Here is a 17736-nt window from a genome sequence, read left to right as displayed (position 1 = left end):
GGTGGTTGACAGTGTTGTTAAGAAGGCGTATGGTGTGTTGCCCTTCATCAGCCACGACTTGAATTAGACCCCGTTTGGAAGTACTGACTTCAGTTCTGGTCACTGCACTACAGGAAGGATGTGGACACTATAGAGAGAGTGCAGAGGAAATTTACAAAGGTGTTGCCTGGATTGGAGTGGATACCTTTTGAGAATGGGTTGAGTGAACTTGACCTTTTCTCCTTGGAGTGACGGAGATTGAGAGGTGACCTAATTGAGGTGTATAAGATGATGAGAGGCATTGATCGTGTGGATATCCAGAGGCTTTTTCGCAGGGCTGAAATGGCTAACACTAGGGGCCATAGTTTGAAGGTGCTTGGAAGATGATACAGAGGAGATGTCAGAAGTAAGTTTTTCACACAGAGAATGATGGGTGCATGGAATGCACTGCCAGCGATGGGAGTAGAGGCGATACAATAGGGTCTTTTAAGAGACTCTTAGATATGTACATGGAGCTTCGAAAAATAAAGGGTAATGCGGTAGAGAAATTCTAGGCAGTTTCTGGAGTGTTCGGCACTACTCAATGCCGACTACTTCATGGTTGGCATAACATTGTGGGCTGAAGTGCCTGTAATGTGCTGCAGGTTTCTCTGTTCGGTACCCCACTGATCCATGTTGGCTCAGTCATACTATGACGAGAGACCTTGATGAGGATGGTTTGGACCCAAGTGCTGGAGTATCTGATGCTGGAATTGAGGCATGATATAAAGCTGGGCTGGGAAATGAGCAAAATCAAACCGCTGGACGATATCTCTAGTTAGGCACACAGTTCAGATGCTCATTAAATACACAATTCTTGGTGCCCAATACATAATTGCCAATTAGCGGGACGGTCCTGAACCCTTAAGGGGCTGCACCTGCTATCCATTTTCTGGACAATTATAGTATCGAAACGCCGGAAACTGGTGCGGTTGGGTGTGTCCCATAACATTATCTTTCCAACATCATCCTACTACACCATAAATCCCTTCCCTATCCTTGATCGTTCCCAGCCACCCTCCCCTCCACTGCCCCCCTCCAGCCCCACTTTCCTCCTCTCTTCCCCCCTAGATTTCTAGATGATTGAATTTGAGATACAGTACTCTTAGAGGCCATTCAGGAAGCTCTTTATGAAATGACGAAAGACTGTTTAAAGTTTCCGTAAAAGAAGTAAAATGAGTTTGATTGTTTTCAGAGATAGGTCAGAATATTTTTAAAGAAAAGAGAGGTTACTGTAATATGATGTGGTTAATTGACCACAGAAGTTGGCACTGATAAAAGTTTGATTCATTCTGATGTTGTACTATCAGCATTAGTCGAAGTATGATGTATCATTATACATGCTTGCATTCTTTTTATTTACTTTTTACACCACAGATCAGTTATCTCACCATTTGCCTTGCCAATAGTGGAAGTTAGAAAAATGCAAACAGAAACTATGGACTATCAGGGTGAGTAGCCTTTAAATTGATGAGCACACCTCTGGCTTTCTATAGCTCCTACCAAGCAAGTTTTGTAAATGATATACATGTATTGTTTCCTCTCAGGCTATTTACGGTTTATGAATGTTGACTCATTGGATAATGCATCATGTCTTCCTGCTGGATTAGTTTTTGCATTGTGGGCCTCAGAAAAAGTTAAAGTAGGAGAATGCTTTCCTGTATCATCTTCAAATCCCTCAATTCCCTTAATGTCTAAACATATATTAATCTTTTAGACAAACCCACTACAGCCCTCTTGGATAGAAAAATCCAAATATTTACTACCCTCTGTGTTTAAAAAGAAATCTCAGTTTAATCCTGAATGGCTGATCCTCATATCTTGAGGCTGTGACTCCTTACAAACTTGGAGAACAATCCTTAATTTGTTCTTGTGAAACAATACCTGCCCAAGAAGAGAATAAGCTGGTGAACTTCCACCACATTGTCTATCACAAGTATATTTGTTCTTAGACTAGCCTTTTACACTGTTCCAGGACTGGTCTTAGCCGAGCTGTACCCCACCTGCAACAAAGTTCAACTAAATCTTTGATGCAGGTCTAGACACCAGTCTCTGTAGCATTTAACCAGTAAAAGCCTCTCAAAGGTATCATCTTTGGTCCTGCAATGTTTTCTCTGGTGCTTGTCTGAACAAAAATGTAACTAGCTCCGCTGATACTGCACTGAACAGGGTGTTGGGAATTACTGGCTGGGAGGCTATCAACTGCTGTAGACATCCTATTATCCAACTTGGAGAAGAGCCCCAGCATTGCAGTACTGCTGCACATGTCAGAAATGCTGATGACTATAATAAAATGTCTCTGACAATGGTATTCTCCATTATCACAGTAACAGGCTACAGAAGGCCTGAGAGAGATTAGGATAATGCGTAAGGAAATGACAGATGGAATATGGTCATGCATTTTGGTAGAAGACATGAAAGGTTGACTATTTTCCAAGTGGAGAGAAAATACAAAAATAGACGTGCAAAGGGACTTGGGAATGCTTGTGCAGGATTCCCTAAAGGTTAATTTGCAGATTGAGTCTGTGGTGAGGAAGGCAAATGTGAGGACTAGAACATAAAAGCATGGATGTAGTGTTGAGACTTTATAAAGCACTGCTGAGGCCTCAGAGTATTGTGACCAGTTTTGGGCTCCTCATTTTAGAAGATGTGCTGAAACTGAGGAAATTCAGGAAGATGATTTCAGGATTGAAAGGCTTGTCAGAAGAATAGCGTTTAATGGCTCTGGGCCTGTATTCATTGGAACTCAGCAGAATGAAGGGTGACCTCATTGATACCTATCAAATGGTGAAAGGCCTTGATAGAGTGCATGTGGAGAGTTTATTTCCTATGGTGGGAGAGTTTAAGATCAGAAAACACAGCCTCAGAATAGAGGGGCATCCTTTTACAATGGAGATGAGGAATATCTTTTGCCAGAGAGTGGGGAATCTGTGGAATTCTTTGCCATAGGTAGCCTTGGAGGCCAAGTCTCTATGTATATTCAAGGCAAAGGCTGATAGATTCTTGATTGGTCAGGGCATGAAAGGATATGGGGAGAAGACAGGAGATTGGGGCTGAGGAAAAATGGATCAACTATGATGAACTGGTAGAGCAGACTCAGATGGGACAAATGGCCTAATCCTGTTCCTGTGCCTCATGGTCTTATGGTCTAATATTCTATAACATAAGTTGCATAGGAACCTGTTCTATTATATAAAATATTCCCTTAAAATATTCCTCTCATATGTACTATGCCTACTCTTGAAATTCATTAATATCCATGCCAACATTTTCATTTAAATAGTTTTCTTTATTACATCCATAGTTAGAGGAATAGAGATGAAATTCCATGGGCGCGATTAAGACACCTGCATGGTATGTTGCCTCCTAGGTGCCAGGGTCAGGGATGTTTCGGATTGAATCCACGACATTCAAAAGGGGAAGGGTGAGCAGCTAGAAGTCTTGGTACATATTGGCACCAATAACATTGGTAGGAAAGATGAGCTCCTGAAGAGAGATTTTAGGGAGCTAGGTAGAAAGCTGAAAAGCAGGACCTCCAGGGTAGTAACTTCTGCATTGCTGCCTGTGCTATGTGTCAGTGAGGGTAAAAATAGGATGATTTGACAGATGAATGCGTGGCTGAGGAACTGTTGCAGGGAACAGGGGTTCAGATTTCTGGAACATTGGGGTTGCTTCTGGGGAGAGTACAACCTGTAGAAAAGGGACAGGTTATGCCTGAATCCAAGGGGAACCAATATCCTGGCGGGCAGGTTTGCTAGAGCTGATTGAGAAGGCTTAAACTAATTTGACAAGGGGATGGAAATCGGAGTGATAGGACTGAGGGTGGGTTGGTTGGCATATAAGCAGAGACAATGTGTAATGAAACCACAAGGAAGGAGAAGCTGATGGCAGGGCAAAACTGCAGTCAGGGATGAGTTGCAATGTAAAAGGGAGACAAAATTAAAAAGGGGGATGAATTAAGCACTGAAGGTGTTATGTCGATTGCAAGCAGTATATGGAATAAGGTAGTTGAAGTTGCAGCACAGCTACAGATTGGCATGTTTGATGTAGTGGGCATTACTGAATTGTGGCTAAAAGAAGATATTAGCTGGGAGCTTAATGTCCAAGGATACACATTGTATCGAAAGGAGAGGCAGGTAGGCAGTGATGGTAGGGTGGCTCTGTTGGCTTAAAAAAAATGAAATCAAATCTTTAGAAAGAGGTGACATAGGATTGGAAAGTATAGAATTGTTGTGGGTTGAGCTAAGGAGTTGCAAGGGTAAAAAGACCCTGATGGGAGTTATATACAGACCTCTAAACAGTAACAAAAATGTGTTCTACAAATTACAACGGGGCATAGAAAATAAATGTCAAAAGGAAAATGTTAAGATAGTCATGGGGGATCTCAATATGCAGGTAGATTGAGTAAATCAGATTGGTGCTGGAATCAGAATATCACCGGCATGTGTCTTGAAAATTGTTGGCTTTGCAGCAGAAGTATAATACAAAGCATAATAAAGAAACAAACTATGGATTACTGTAAGTATATATTAAATACAACAAGAGAAAATCTGCAGATGCTGAAAATCCAAGCAACACTCAAGAAATGCTTGGATCTCTTTCACCAATCAACTTGCCAGCTCTTTACTTCACTCCTCCCGGTTTCACCTATCGCCTTGTGTTTCCCTCTCCTCTCACCCCACCTTTCAAATTTACCCCTCGTCTTATTTTTCTCCAGTCCTGCTGAAGGGTCTCAGCCCAAAACATTGACTATACTCTTTTCCATAGGTGCTGCCTGGCCTTCTGAGTGTGTGTGTGTGTGTGTATATGTATATATACACAAAAGTTTGGGCACCCCTGGTCAAAATTTCTATTACTGTGAATAGCTAAGCGAGTAAAAGATGAACTGATTTCCAAAAGGCATAAAATTAAAGATGACACATTTCTTTAATATTTTAAACAAGAAAACTTTTTATTTCCATCTTTTACAGTTTCAAAATTACAAAAAAGGAAAAGGGCTTGAAGCAAAAGTTTGGGCACCCTGCATGGCAGTACTTAGTTACACTCCCTTTGGCAAGTATCACAGCTTGCAAACGCTTTTTGTAGCCAGCTAGGATTCTTTCAATTCTTGTTTGGGGAAATTTCACCCATTCTTCCTTGCAAAAGGCTTCCAGTTCTGTGAGATTCCTGGGCTGTCTTGCATGCACTGCTCTTGAGGTCCATCCACAGATTCTCGATGATGTTTAGGTCAGGGAACTGTGAGGGCCATGGCAAAACCTTCAGCTTGAGCCTCTTGAGGTAGTCCATTGTGGATTTTGAGGTGTGTTTAGGATCATTATCCTGTTGTAGAAGCCATCCTCTTTTCATTTTCAGCTCTTTTACAGACAGTGTGATGTTTGCTTCCAGAATTTGCTGGTATTTAATTGAATTCATTCTTCCCTCTACCAGTAAATGTTCCCAGTGCCACGGGCTGCAACACAAGCCCAAAGCATGATCGATCCACCCCCATGCTTAACAGTTGGAGAGGTGTTCTTTTCATGAAATTCTGTACCCTTTTTTCTCCAAGCATACCTTTGCTCATTGCGGCCAAAAAGTTCTATTCAAAAGGTTCAAAGGAACATCTAAACAAGCCTGATGCATTTTGGAAACAAGTCCTGTGGACTGATGAAGTTAAAATAGAAATAGGAAATTAAGAAGAAACATAGAAAACATAGAAAATAGGTGCAGGAGTAGGCTATTCGGCCCTTCGAGCCTGCACCGCCATTTATTATGATCATGGCTGATCATCCAACTCAGAACCCTGCACCAGCCTTCCCTCCATACCCCCTGATCCCCGTAGCCACAAGGGCCATATCTAACTCCCTCTTAAATATAGCCAATGAACTGGAATGAGAGAGGAGCTGGCCTAAATTGATTGGAAGAGAGTCCTATCAGGGACGATGGCACAGCAGCAATGGCTGGAGTTTTTGGTGCAGGATAGATATATCCCAAAGTAGAAGAGGTATTCTAAAGGCAGGAATGCGCAACCATGGCTGACGAGAGAAGTTAAAGTCAACATAAAAGTCAAAGAAGAGCATTTAATAAAGCAAAAATTAGTGGGAAGTTGGAGGATTGGGAAGCTTTCAAAAACCAACAGAAGACAAATAATAGTCATAAAGATGGATTACAAAGGTAAAGATAGAAGACAAAGATGGACTATGCAATAGTATTAAAGACCAAAAGTTTCTTCAGATATATAAAATATAAATGAGAGGCAAGAGTAAGAGTAGATATAGGACCACTGCAGAATGATGCTGAAGAATAGTAATGGGGACAAGGAAATAGACTAAATGAATAAGTATTTTGCATCAGCCTTCATTGAGGAAGACACTAGCAGTATGCGGAATTTTGCATGTGTCAAGAGGAAGAAGTGAGTGAAGTTGCCATTATTAGGGAGAAGGTGCTTGTGAAACTGAAAGGTCTGAAGGTAGATAAATCATCTGGACTAGATGGTCTACACCCAGGGTTCTGAAAGAACCCTGGCTGAAAAGATGTTGGAGGCATTAGCAGTGGTCTTTCAAGAATCAATGGATTCTGGCATGGTTTCAGAGGACGAGAAAATTGTTACTCAATTCTTCAAGAGGGAAGAGAGACAGAAGAAAGGAAATTATAGGCCAGTTAGTCTGACCTCAGTGGTTGGGAAGATGTTGGGGTCCATTGTTTGGGATGTGGTTTCGGGGTATTTGGAGGCACACGATAAAATAAGCCATAGTCAGCGTGGCTTCGATAAGGGGAAATCTTGCCTGACAAATCTGTTGGAATTCTTTGAAGAAATAACGAGCAGGATATAGACAACAGAAAATTGGTGGAAGTTGTGTACTTGGATTTTCAGAAGGCCTTTGATAAGATGCCACACATGAGGCTGCTTAACAAGTTAAGAGTGCATGGTATTTATTACAGGAAAGATACTAGTATGGATAAAGCATTGGCTGATTGGCAGAAGGTAAAGAACCACTAAGCACATCTTTCCCTTCACCCCGCCTTTCTGCTTTCCGCAGGGATCGCTCCCTACGTGACTCCCTTGTCCTTTCGTACCCCCATCCCTTCCCACCGATCTCCCTCCCGGCACTTATCCTTGTAAGTGGAACAAGTGCTACACATGCCCTGACACTTCCTCCCTCACCACCATTCAGGGCCCCAGACAGGCCTTCCAGGTGAGGTGACACTTCACCTGTGAGTCGGCCGGGGTAATATACTGCGTCCGGTGCTCCCGATGTGGCCTTCTATATATTGGTGAGACCCGGCGCAGACTGGGAGACCATTTCACTGAATACCTATGCTCTGTCCACCAGAGAAAGCAGGATCTCCCAGTGATCCTTTTAATTCCACGTCCCATTCCAATTCTGATATATCTATCCACGGCCTCCTCTACTGTCAAGATGAAGCCACACTCAGATTGGAGAAACAACACCTTATATTCCATCTGGGTAGCCTCCAACCTGATGGCATGAACATTGACTTCTCTAACTTCCGCTAATGCCCCACCTCCCCCTTGTACCCCATCCATTATTTATTTATATACACATTCTTTCTCTCTCTCTCTCTCCTTTTTCTCCCTCTGTCCCTCTGACTATACCCCTTGCCCATCCTCTGGTGTTTTCTCCCCCCTTCCCCCTTTTCCTTCTCCATGGGCCTCCTGTCCCATGATCCTCTCATATCTCTTTTGCCAATCAACTGTCCAGCTCTTGGCTGCATCCCTCCCCCTCCTGTCTTCTCCTATCATTTCGGAACTCCCCTCCCCTCCCACTTTCAAATCTCTTACTAGCTCTTCATTCAGTTAGTCCTGACAAAGGGTCTCGACCCGAAACGTCGATTGTACCTCTTCCTAGAGATGCTGCCTGGCCTGCTGTGTTCACCAGCAATTTTGATGTGTGTTGCTTGAATTTCCAGCATCTGCAGAATTCCTCGTGTTTACGTTTTTAGAAAAGCAAATGGAATGTTAGCATTGATTTTGAGGGGGCTAAAATATAAAAGCAAGGGTATAATATGTAATGTTAAGGATTTATATGGTGTTGGTGAGCCCTCACTTGGAGTACAGTATTGTGAACTGTTTTGGGCCCCGTATCTAAAAAGGGATGTGCTGATGTGTCCCGTCATTCACCATTAATGTCCTCCCCCATTTGACTTTTCAAAAGTCATCACCCCACAACTTGTGGAGATTATATTTCCGTCTGTGGATGGTTTGTTCAACTTGCTATCTGATCATATCCTGTTTTAGATGAACTTCCATGCAATTCACATCTCCAATGAGTTTCATGTCATCTTGAAACATACTAATCATACTGCTTACATTCTCACTTAAGTTGTTAATATTTATCACAAACAGAAGCTGTCCCGGAATCCATCACTACAGTATACTAAGACTCATAAACTAATCAGAAAACCACTGCCTTTTATCTCCAATCATCAAGACAATTTTGGATCCAATTAATCAGCTATTACACAATTCCTTATGCCTTTACATGTAGCAGCCAACCATGAGGGACCTTATCAAATGCCTCAATGAAAAGTACTTAGCGGTACCCTTGGAAAAGCTTTAAGTACACCCCATCCTCAAAGAAGGAGTTGATGACATAATCCATACACCTCTAAAAATCAGATATAATTTCTGATTTACATGGCATGCTGAATTAAGTCCCAGACCCACAGTAGATAGAACTTTGAAAAGTACTGTACAGCAATAGGCCCTTTGGCTGAGCATAAAGCCAAATTAAGCTAATGTCTTCTGCATGCACATAATCCATAGTGATGCTAATATTTCTCACACCATTCTCAGTTATTACCTTGTATGTCTCATCCATTCCTGGATGTATGCTGATACACCTCATATACTCCTCAGTAATACTCTGAGCTGTCGGACTTTCCTCAAACATTTCATATCCCTCTGTTTGGCAACCAGAGCATATTTAAGTGAGATAGAGCAAACACATGAATCTCAGCTTTTTAAGATCTTCTTGTGTTTTAGCCAATGAGCACATTTCCTCTGCTGAAGGGACAGATCTGGTGAGAAATGATGAGGAATGTGAAGGGAACCATCTGTCTGAGAAGGAAAGGACTAGGGTCATGGAGGTAAATGCCGTCAGTTCCACAGAACATCAGGAGAAAGCCAAAAACTTGGAGCCAAGGTGAGGCACTTTTACTATTAAGTCAGAGATATTGTTTCTGTGGTTCAAAATGTATACAATGTGTTCCATTTTAATATTAAAAGCTTTTTGATGGCTTGTTTTTTTGGTTACATTTTATCCATAAAATGTACATTTCTCAAGGTTTGAAAGAGGCATCCAAATGGTCGTATTTTCCTGTATTTTTCTTTTGGCCTTGCAAACTATCATATTTCTTTAAATATTTATTTAAATCAGTTTTCTAAGTTACAGTTGTATAGCAAAGGAGGATGAAGTGAGATGTATTTTGAAATTTAGACAAGTCACCTTAGTAAATGTAACTGGCCATAATGCCTTGCTGCAAGCTCTCACTAATGTTCAGACATGACTTAAAAAAAATAGCAAGTAACATTCGCTCCACAAAGATTCCAGGTAATGGCTATCTTCAACATGAGAGAGTCAAACCTCCGATTCTTACTGTTGAGTGGCGTTTTACTTACTGCTTTCTGTATCGTAAATATCCTATACAACACCGTTAATAAGAAATTCAACAGAAGAGGTCAAAGGTTTGGAACCTCACAGCAAGTAGCTCACATCCTGTCACCCAAGGCCTTTCCACCATCTACAACGAATGAGGAGATTAAAGGTATATACTCAACTTACCAAAATGAGTTCTGTGTCAAAAGCTCTCAAGTGTAAAAGAAGAAAGCAACCTGCTTTACTGAGAGACCATCAATCACCCTTAGTATCTATTCCCTCTACCACTGGTACATAGTGTCTATAAAATACACTGCTGTCATTGCCTTCGGCTCTTTCCCCAGATCTTGAATACCAAGGCGTATGAGTGCAACAGTATAAGTATGAGGGCTCCACAGGGGACTGTCTTGTCTCCCTTTCTCTCCATCATTTACACCTCGGACTTCAAGTACTGCACAGAGTCTTGTCATCTTCAGAGGTTTTCAGATGACTCTGCCTTAGTTGGATGCATCAGCAAGGGAGATGAGGCTGAGTACAGGGCTACGGTAGGAAACTTTGTCACATGGTGTGAGCAGAATTATCTGCAGCTTAATGTGAAAAAGACTAAGGAGCTGGTGGTAGACCTGAGGAGAGCTAAGGTACTGGTGACCCCTGTTTCCAACCAAGGGGTCAGTGTGGACATGGTGGAGGATTACAAATACCTGGGGATACGAATTGACAATAAACTGGATGGGTCAAAGAACACTGAGGCTATCTACAAGAAGGGTCAGAGCCGTCTCTATTTCCTGAAGAGACTGAGGTCCTTTAACATCTGCCGGACGATGCTGAGGATGTTCTACGAGTCTGTGGTGGCCAGTGCGATCATGTTTGCTGTTGTGTGCTGGGGCAGCAGGCTGAGGGTGGCAGACACCAGCAGAATCAACAAACTCATTCGTAAGGCCAGTGATGTTGTGGGGATGGAACTGGACTCTCTCACGGTGGTGTCTGAAAAGAGGATGCTGTCCAAGTTGCATGCCATCTTGGTCAATGTCTCCCATCCACTACATAATGTACTGGGTGGGCACAGGAGTACATTCAGCCAGAGACTCATTCCACTGAGATGCAGCACAGAGCGTCATAGGAAGTCATTCTTGCCTGTGGCCATCAAACTTTACAACTCCTCCCTTGGAGGGTCAGACACCCTGAGCCAATAGGCTGGTCCTGGACTTATTTCATAATTTTCTGGCATAATTTACATATTATTTAACTATTTATGATTCTATTACTATTTATTATTTATGGTGCAACTGTAACGAAAACCAATTTCCCCCCCAGATCAATAAAGTATGACTATGACTATATAAGTGCATGGAACACCATCAGTTTCAGGCCTCTCTTTGAAGACACACACCATTTTGACTTGGAAGTCAGTGGTTCTTCATATTTGCATGTTATGAATCTGAAAATCCTTACCCTTCAGCATTGTTGGAGTACTTACCTGTTGATGACAGTAATTGTTCAAGAACGCTCACCACCACCTCCCCAAGAGCAGTGAGCAATGGGTGATAAGTGGTGGCATTGCCTATAATGCCTAAGTCCTGATAGGAAATTGAGAAAAATATGCATGTAGCATCTCCAACTGAGGTGGTATGAATAACGGAGAAGAGTTACATTTAGTCACACGCACTGCTTACGTGTTTTACGAATCCTTTGTGGAGGGATGGCATTCTACTATCAACAACAATGAATCTGTCTTTGTATTATGACTTTGAAGAAATAAAACACCTTGGGACACTTTAAACAGTAGTTTTGTCAAACCAAATTTAACATAATACTGTGTTTGGGTAGATGAGTAAGCAGTTGGTCAATGAGTGGTTTGAAAAGAGTGAAGAGATAGAAAGGTGGTCAGATATAGGGATAGAAACATAGAGAGTATAGTTTTGTTATTTGTAAACATCGCCAATAAATGTGAGCAGACAAAGTCTGGGATTCCTAACTGAAGGAACCAAAACACTTTGGAGGTTGGGAAGAGCTTACAGAGAAAGGAAGTGGGATGAGCATGGGCCAATAATGAGAATTTGAAAACTGAATCATTGAGCAGGAGGCGATAGAAGTCACTGAACACAGGAGAAATGAAGGAACAAGACTTGGCACAAGTCATTTCTGAAGCATATGGCTTTGAAGAAGGTAGTATGAGGGAATCAGTGAGGGAACTATTGTAATTCTTGTCTGCAGGTAACAAATGAATCAAAACCCTGCAAATGCTGGAAATACTCAATAGGTCAGACATCACCTGTGGAAGGAAAAATATTTCAGATTGAAACTCCTCTTTAGAAAATGGAAAGAGAGGAAGATTAGTTAATTTTAAGTTGCCAAGAAGTGGGGGAAGGGATAGAAAGGCCAAAGGGAACACGTGTGATAGAGTGAGGAGAGAGTTTCCATGGGAAAAGTTGTGGGGGTAATGTAGTCGATAAGGGCAGTTTGAAGGTGATGGAACAAAGGAAGTGTAATATTCAGTGAAATGCTGGTTTGTAGGGCTTGCAGCAGATCAGATGGTGTAAGCGGAGACAGAGAGGCTGAGCCAATACCACTGCAAAATGACCAGTGAGAAAACAAAAAGCAAGTGAGTCACCAGAAGTTGTATCTTACAACATTGATTCTGAAAGACTGTAATGTGTCCAGACGGAAAATGGGTTGCTTTTTCTGAAATGGTTTTGGGCTTCATTAAAACTCTGCAGGAGATCACAGGCAGATGGATCAAAGTGGATGTGGGATGAAGAATGAAAGTAGTGTGCAATAGGAAGCTCAGGATCACTTCTGGCAACTGAATACAGATCCTGATTAAGGGTCTCAGCCCAGAATATTGACTGTTTACTCTTTTCCATAGAAGCTGCCTGACCTGCTGAGTTCCTCCAGCGTTTTGTGTGTGTGTGTGTGTGTGTGTTGCTTGTATTTCCAGCATTACACCAGACTGGTAGAAGTGCTACTTCACCTGGGAAGACTGTTTTGGATTTCTGTACAGTGGAAAGGGAACGGACATTTCTTGTAGTTATATGGGAAAATACTATGAGATGGAACTAGTTGTTGGCATTGGAGGAGATCTGGTGATGGAATTGAGTTACATTTAGGTAAAATGATCTGCTGAATATGGAGGCTGTGGGGTGGAAGTGAGGACCAGGAAACTCTATCCTACTTCTTTAGAGGTGAGGTGGTGAGAACAGAAGTACAGGAAATAAATGAAATATTCCACATGGGTTACTCTGGGGCGTCACAGTAGTGTAGTGGGTAGCGCAATGCTCTTACAGCTCAGGGCATTAGGGTTCGGAGTTCAATTTTGCGTCCTCTGTAAGGAGGTTTGAATGTTCTTCCCATGAGCATGTGGGTTTCCTCTAGATGCTCCAGTTTCCTCTGCAGTCCAAAGACATACTGGTTAATTGGTATTTGTTATGTGAGTCCTTAATAAAGACAAACTTGGCATGGGTTTACACTAGAACATTTTATTACGTGTCTGCTGTTCAGCACTGAGCACGTGTGATCTGCTCACCATCATAGCTTCCAGTTCTGGCTGAACCACTGGCATTGCCCACTGGGAATTGAAGTTCTTTATTATGCATACATAGTAACACATCTTCCCCCTTAAAAGAAAAACAAACACAGTACTATGTCCTCATAAACCTACAAGGAACAATAATCCTTTCCAACAAAAAAATCTACATTCGTAGATGGTTCCTTTTCTTTTTGAATTGTCAACTTCTATTGTAATGAGCAATGAGTCCCTTATCCACACAGCATCTTTCAATCAGTCTCAGGTTGTTTAATGATCCCTTTTGGTCTTACTAAACCTGTGAATCTGCTTCCACATTATACTCTTCAAATATGACATCTCCTGTGAAAGTTAGTGACTTAACACCAAACTCATTCTCTTTATTTAATTTCAAATTGACACTTAGTGTCATGTCAAGCACTTATCGCAGTCGTGCATCATGTCCTTACTTGGTGATGATGTCATCTATCATGGTCTTGACATTAGTGTGTCCTCAAAAATCATAGGGATGGATTTATGGAAGATTTCTGGTGTGGACAGAATCCAAATAAAGCAATATCTTCCCTATGGTGTGTTAAAAGTACATAGTCTCGTTCTTGCCTCATCGAGCTTCAGCTGCCAAAACCATAATAATGTGTCGAGCTTACTGAACCACTTGGCACCTGGGACAATAAAATGCTTTTCTTGATTGCTTCATTGAAATCTCTCGGGTCTAGACATATTTGAAATGCTCCATTTTTCTTTTGCATAATGACCAGTGAGCTCACCCAATCTGTTGGTTCTTCTATTTTCTGTTTGACATTTATCCATTCCATGCATGTTGGTTCTTGTTTAAGTTTGCCTCTCAGTGCAAATGTAACTTTCCTGCATGCACGGACAACAGGAGCCAGTCTCATTTATATGAATTTTGTGTACACCAGGTAATCATCTAAGCCTCTCAAAGACATCTGCGTGCTCTTCCATGAATTTTGGTTATATAAACTCTTTTCACAAAGTTGAGCTTTTCACATGCACTCAGACCTAATATTGGCTGTACTCTTTTCTACAATCAGTAGCTGTGCCTTTAGGTGTTGCTCCTTGTGCTTGAAGGTCACTGTACAGCTCCTTTCCCCTTCAAAGGAACATTCTCCCCAGTGTAGCCTTTTAACTTCACTGGGTAAATCTTGCCTTTTACTGTGAGAGTCTTGTAAACAACCATGAATAACAGATTCACCTGGGCTGTGATGTCAAGGTTGAATGGAATTGCTGTTTCATTCACAGTTACAACATTTCATTCTGTTTTACCAGTACCAGCAGTCTGTAGAGAATCCACAAAGACTTTCTCCATTTCCTCATCAACTACACGCACCTTTCTGTTGGTAGCCCCAGCTTCTCAGCACTTTGCAGAACGATGCTTCTTCCCACAATTATTGCAGGACTTCCCATAAGCAGGACATTTCTTTAGAATGTGGCTACCTCCACATTTGCTGTTCGAGCCTTCCTCTTTGCTTTTGCTGATGCTTTGGGAAACACTTTGCGCCCTGCTCTTCTGTTTTCATAACATGCACTGTTGTGTCTGCTCTGTGCACCTCCTTAGCTTGTGCTGCTGCCCTACGCATATTCATAGCCTCTTCCAGCTTCAAATCTTTTCCCCGCAACCTTCTTTCTCTAAGTCCATTATCTGAAGTACCGTGAACTATTCTGTCTCTAACTAGTGAGTTTCACAAATCTTCAAATTCACAGGACTTGGCTTGTGTAGCTCAGCTAAGTATTGGTCAAAGCTAACACCTGGTTTCTGGTCATGGGGAAAAAAAACATGATGTTTTTACTTGGGACAAAATACTCAAATTTTGTCATCAGAGTGTTCAATGTAAACGTCGTCTCATCAATTTGAAAGCTGTTATGGTGTCTAAAGCCCCTTCACCAATTACATGCAGAATAAAGACACTTACAGTTTTTCATCAGTCCCTCTCGCTCCATTAACTGCTAAGTGTATGTCAAATTGCGGTTTGAAGTGTTTCCAGTTATCAGTGAAACTGCTGGTAAACTGCAAAGGTGTGGGAGGACTTAGCTTATCCACAATGGGAATTCTTGGCCTCTCACCTAAATTTCTTGATGAATTTGGTGACTGCTGAATTTCAGGAACAATGTGCTCTCTTGCTTTGCTGGCCCGCTTCTCTTCGTCACTTGCTGTTAGCACCTTGTGTACTCACACAGTCTCTTTCTCAGTCATGCACGGTATTCATTTACTCTGTGTTTAGACATCACTCCAACTTCTGACACCATGTTATGTTTGTTCTTAATAAAGAGAAAATTGGCATGGGTTTAGACTAGAAGGCCTTGGTGAGACCACACCTGGAGTATTGTGTGCAGTTTTGGTCCCCTAATCTGAGGAAAGACATCTTTGCCATAGAGGGAGTACAAAGAAGGTTCACCAGATTGATTCCTGGGATGGCAGGTCTTTCATATGAAGAAAGACTGGATGAACTGGGCTTGTACTCGTTGGAATTTAGAAGATTGAGGGGGGATCTGATTGAAACGTATAAGATCCTAAAGGGATTGGACAGGCTAGATGCGGGAAGATTGTTCCCGATGTTGGGGAGGTCTAGAACGAGGGGTCACAGTTTGAGGATAGAGGGGAAGCCTTTTAGGACCGAGGTTAGGAAAAACTTCTTCACACAGAGAGTGGTGAATCTGTGGAATTCTCTGCCACAGCAAACTGTTGAGGCCAGTTCATTAGCTATGTTTAAAAGGAAGTTAGATATGGCCCTTGTGGCTACAGGGGTCAGGGGGTATGGAGGGAAGGCTGGGTTCTGAGTTGGATGATCAGCCATGATCATAATAAATGGCGGTGCAGGCTCGAAGGGCCGAATGGCCTACTCCTGCACCTATTTTCTATGTTTCTATGTTTCTAATATTTTATTACTGGACTGCTGTTCAGCACTGAGCATGTGCGACTAGTTTCCAGTTTTGGCTGAATTGCTTACATTGCCCACTGGGAAATGAAGTTGTTTATTATGCACACATAGTAAAGACAGAGAGGCATAGGTGGAGGTGTGACTTTATTGGTACGCGATGGAATGACATCTTTCAAAAGAGGTGACATAGGGACAGAGAATGTTGAATCTTTGTGGGTGGAGTTAAACTGCAAGGGTAAAAAAACCGTTATGGGAATCACATATAGGCCTCCAAAAAGCAGCCAAGATGTGGGGTTAAGATTGCAAAGAGCTGGAAAATGCATGCAATAAGGGTAATGTTACAATTGTAATAGGGGACTTCGACATGCAAGGGGATTGGGTAAATCAGGTTGGTGTTGGATCGTAAGAGAGGGAATTTGTTTAATGCACACAAGATGGCTTTATAGAGCAGCTTGTGGTTGAGCCTACTTGGGGAAAGGCTATTTTAGATTGGGTGTTGTGTAATAACCCAGATATTATTAGGGAGCTTAATGTAAAGGAACCCTTAGGTAGCAGTGATCATAATATTGAATTCATACTGCAATTTGTGAGGGAGAAGCATAAGTCATATGTATTAGTTTCACAGTAGAATAAAGGAAATTACAAAGAGGTATAACAGAGGAATTTCCCCAGATGGATTGGAGAAGGATACTAGTGGGGAGGATGAAGTTTCTGGGACTAGTTCACGAAGCACTGGATAGATATGTCCCACAGAAGAAGTTGTTCTCAAATGGTGGGAGTAGGCAACCATGGCTGACAAGGGATGTTAAGGACTGCATAAAAGCCAAGGAAAGGGCATATAATATAGCAGAAGTGAGTGGGAAGTTGGATGATTGGGAACTTTTTAAAATCCAACAAAAGGCAATTTAAAAAGAACTATAAGAAGGGAAAAATGAAGTATGAGAGCAAACTAGCCAATAATAAAAGTTTTGTTCAGTTATATAAAGAATGAAAGGGAACTGAGTTGATATTGGACCATTAGAAAATGGTTGGTGAGGTAGTAATGGGGACAACGAAATGGTCGATGAACTTAATAATTACTTTGCTTCAGTCTTTATCGTGGAAGGCACTAGCTATATGCCATGGAGCAGGAGTGAGTGCCATCCTATTACAAAGGAAAAAGTGCTAGGCAAACTGAAAGGTTTTAAGGTGCATAAGTCACCTGGACTGGATGAACTACATCCCAGAGTCCAGAAAGAGGTTGCTGCAGAGATAACAGATACATTGGTCATGATCTTTCAAGAATCACTTGATTCTGGCATGGTCTCGGAGGACTGGAAAATTGCAAATGTCACTCCACTATTTAAGAAGAGAGAAAGACAAAACAGAGGAAATTATAGGCCAGTTAGCCTAACCTCAGTGGTTGGGAAAGTGTTTATTAAGAATAAAGTTTTGGGGTACTAATGATCAAATAAGTCAAATGTCAGCATAGTTTCTGTGAAGGGAAATCTTGACTGAGAAATCTGTTAGAGTTCTCCGAGGAATTAACAAGCAGGGTGGACAAAGCAATGGCAATGGATGTCATTTACTTGGAATTTCAGAAGGCATTTGATAAGGTGTCTCACATGAAGCTGCTTAATAAGATAAAATCCTATGGTGTTACAAGAAATGACCTGGCATGGATATAGGAATAGCTGACAGGCAGGAAGCAACAAGTGGGAAT

The 17736-nt window shown here is 41.8% G+C and overlaps 1 protein-coding gene across 2 annotated transcripts in view; it reads left to right on the top strand.

The window, feature by feature from the left end:
- dnaaf1 (dynein axonemal assembly factor 1) overlaps positions 1 to 17736 on the top strand; it is a 169074-nt gene that overhangs the window by 26184 nt on the left and 125154 nt on the right. For both annotated transcript variants that reach the window (XM_063066575.1, XM_063066577.1), the window contains exons 2-3: positions 1396 to 1469; positions 9002 to 9161. In XM_063066575.1, the coding sequence (XP_062922645.1) occupies positions 1396 to 1469; positions 9002 to 9161 (234 nt within the window). The remainder of the gene's footprint in view (positions 1 to 1395; positions 1470 to 9001; positions 9162 to 17736) is intronic.

This window comes from Mobula hypostoma, chromosome 14 (genome assembly GCF_963921235.1).
Source record: "Mobula hypostoma chromosome 14, sMobHyp1.1, whole genome shotgun sequence".
Lineage (NCBI taxonomy): Eukaryota > Metazoa > Chordata > Chondrichthyes > Myliobatiformes > Myliobatidae > Mobula > Mobula hypostoma.
This window is presented reverse-complemented; position numbering and strand designations above follow the sequence as displayed.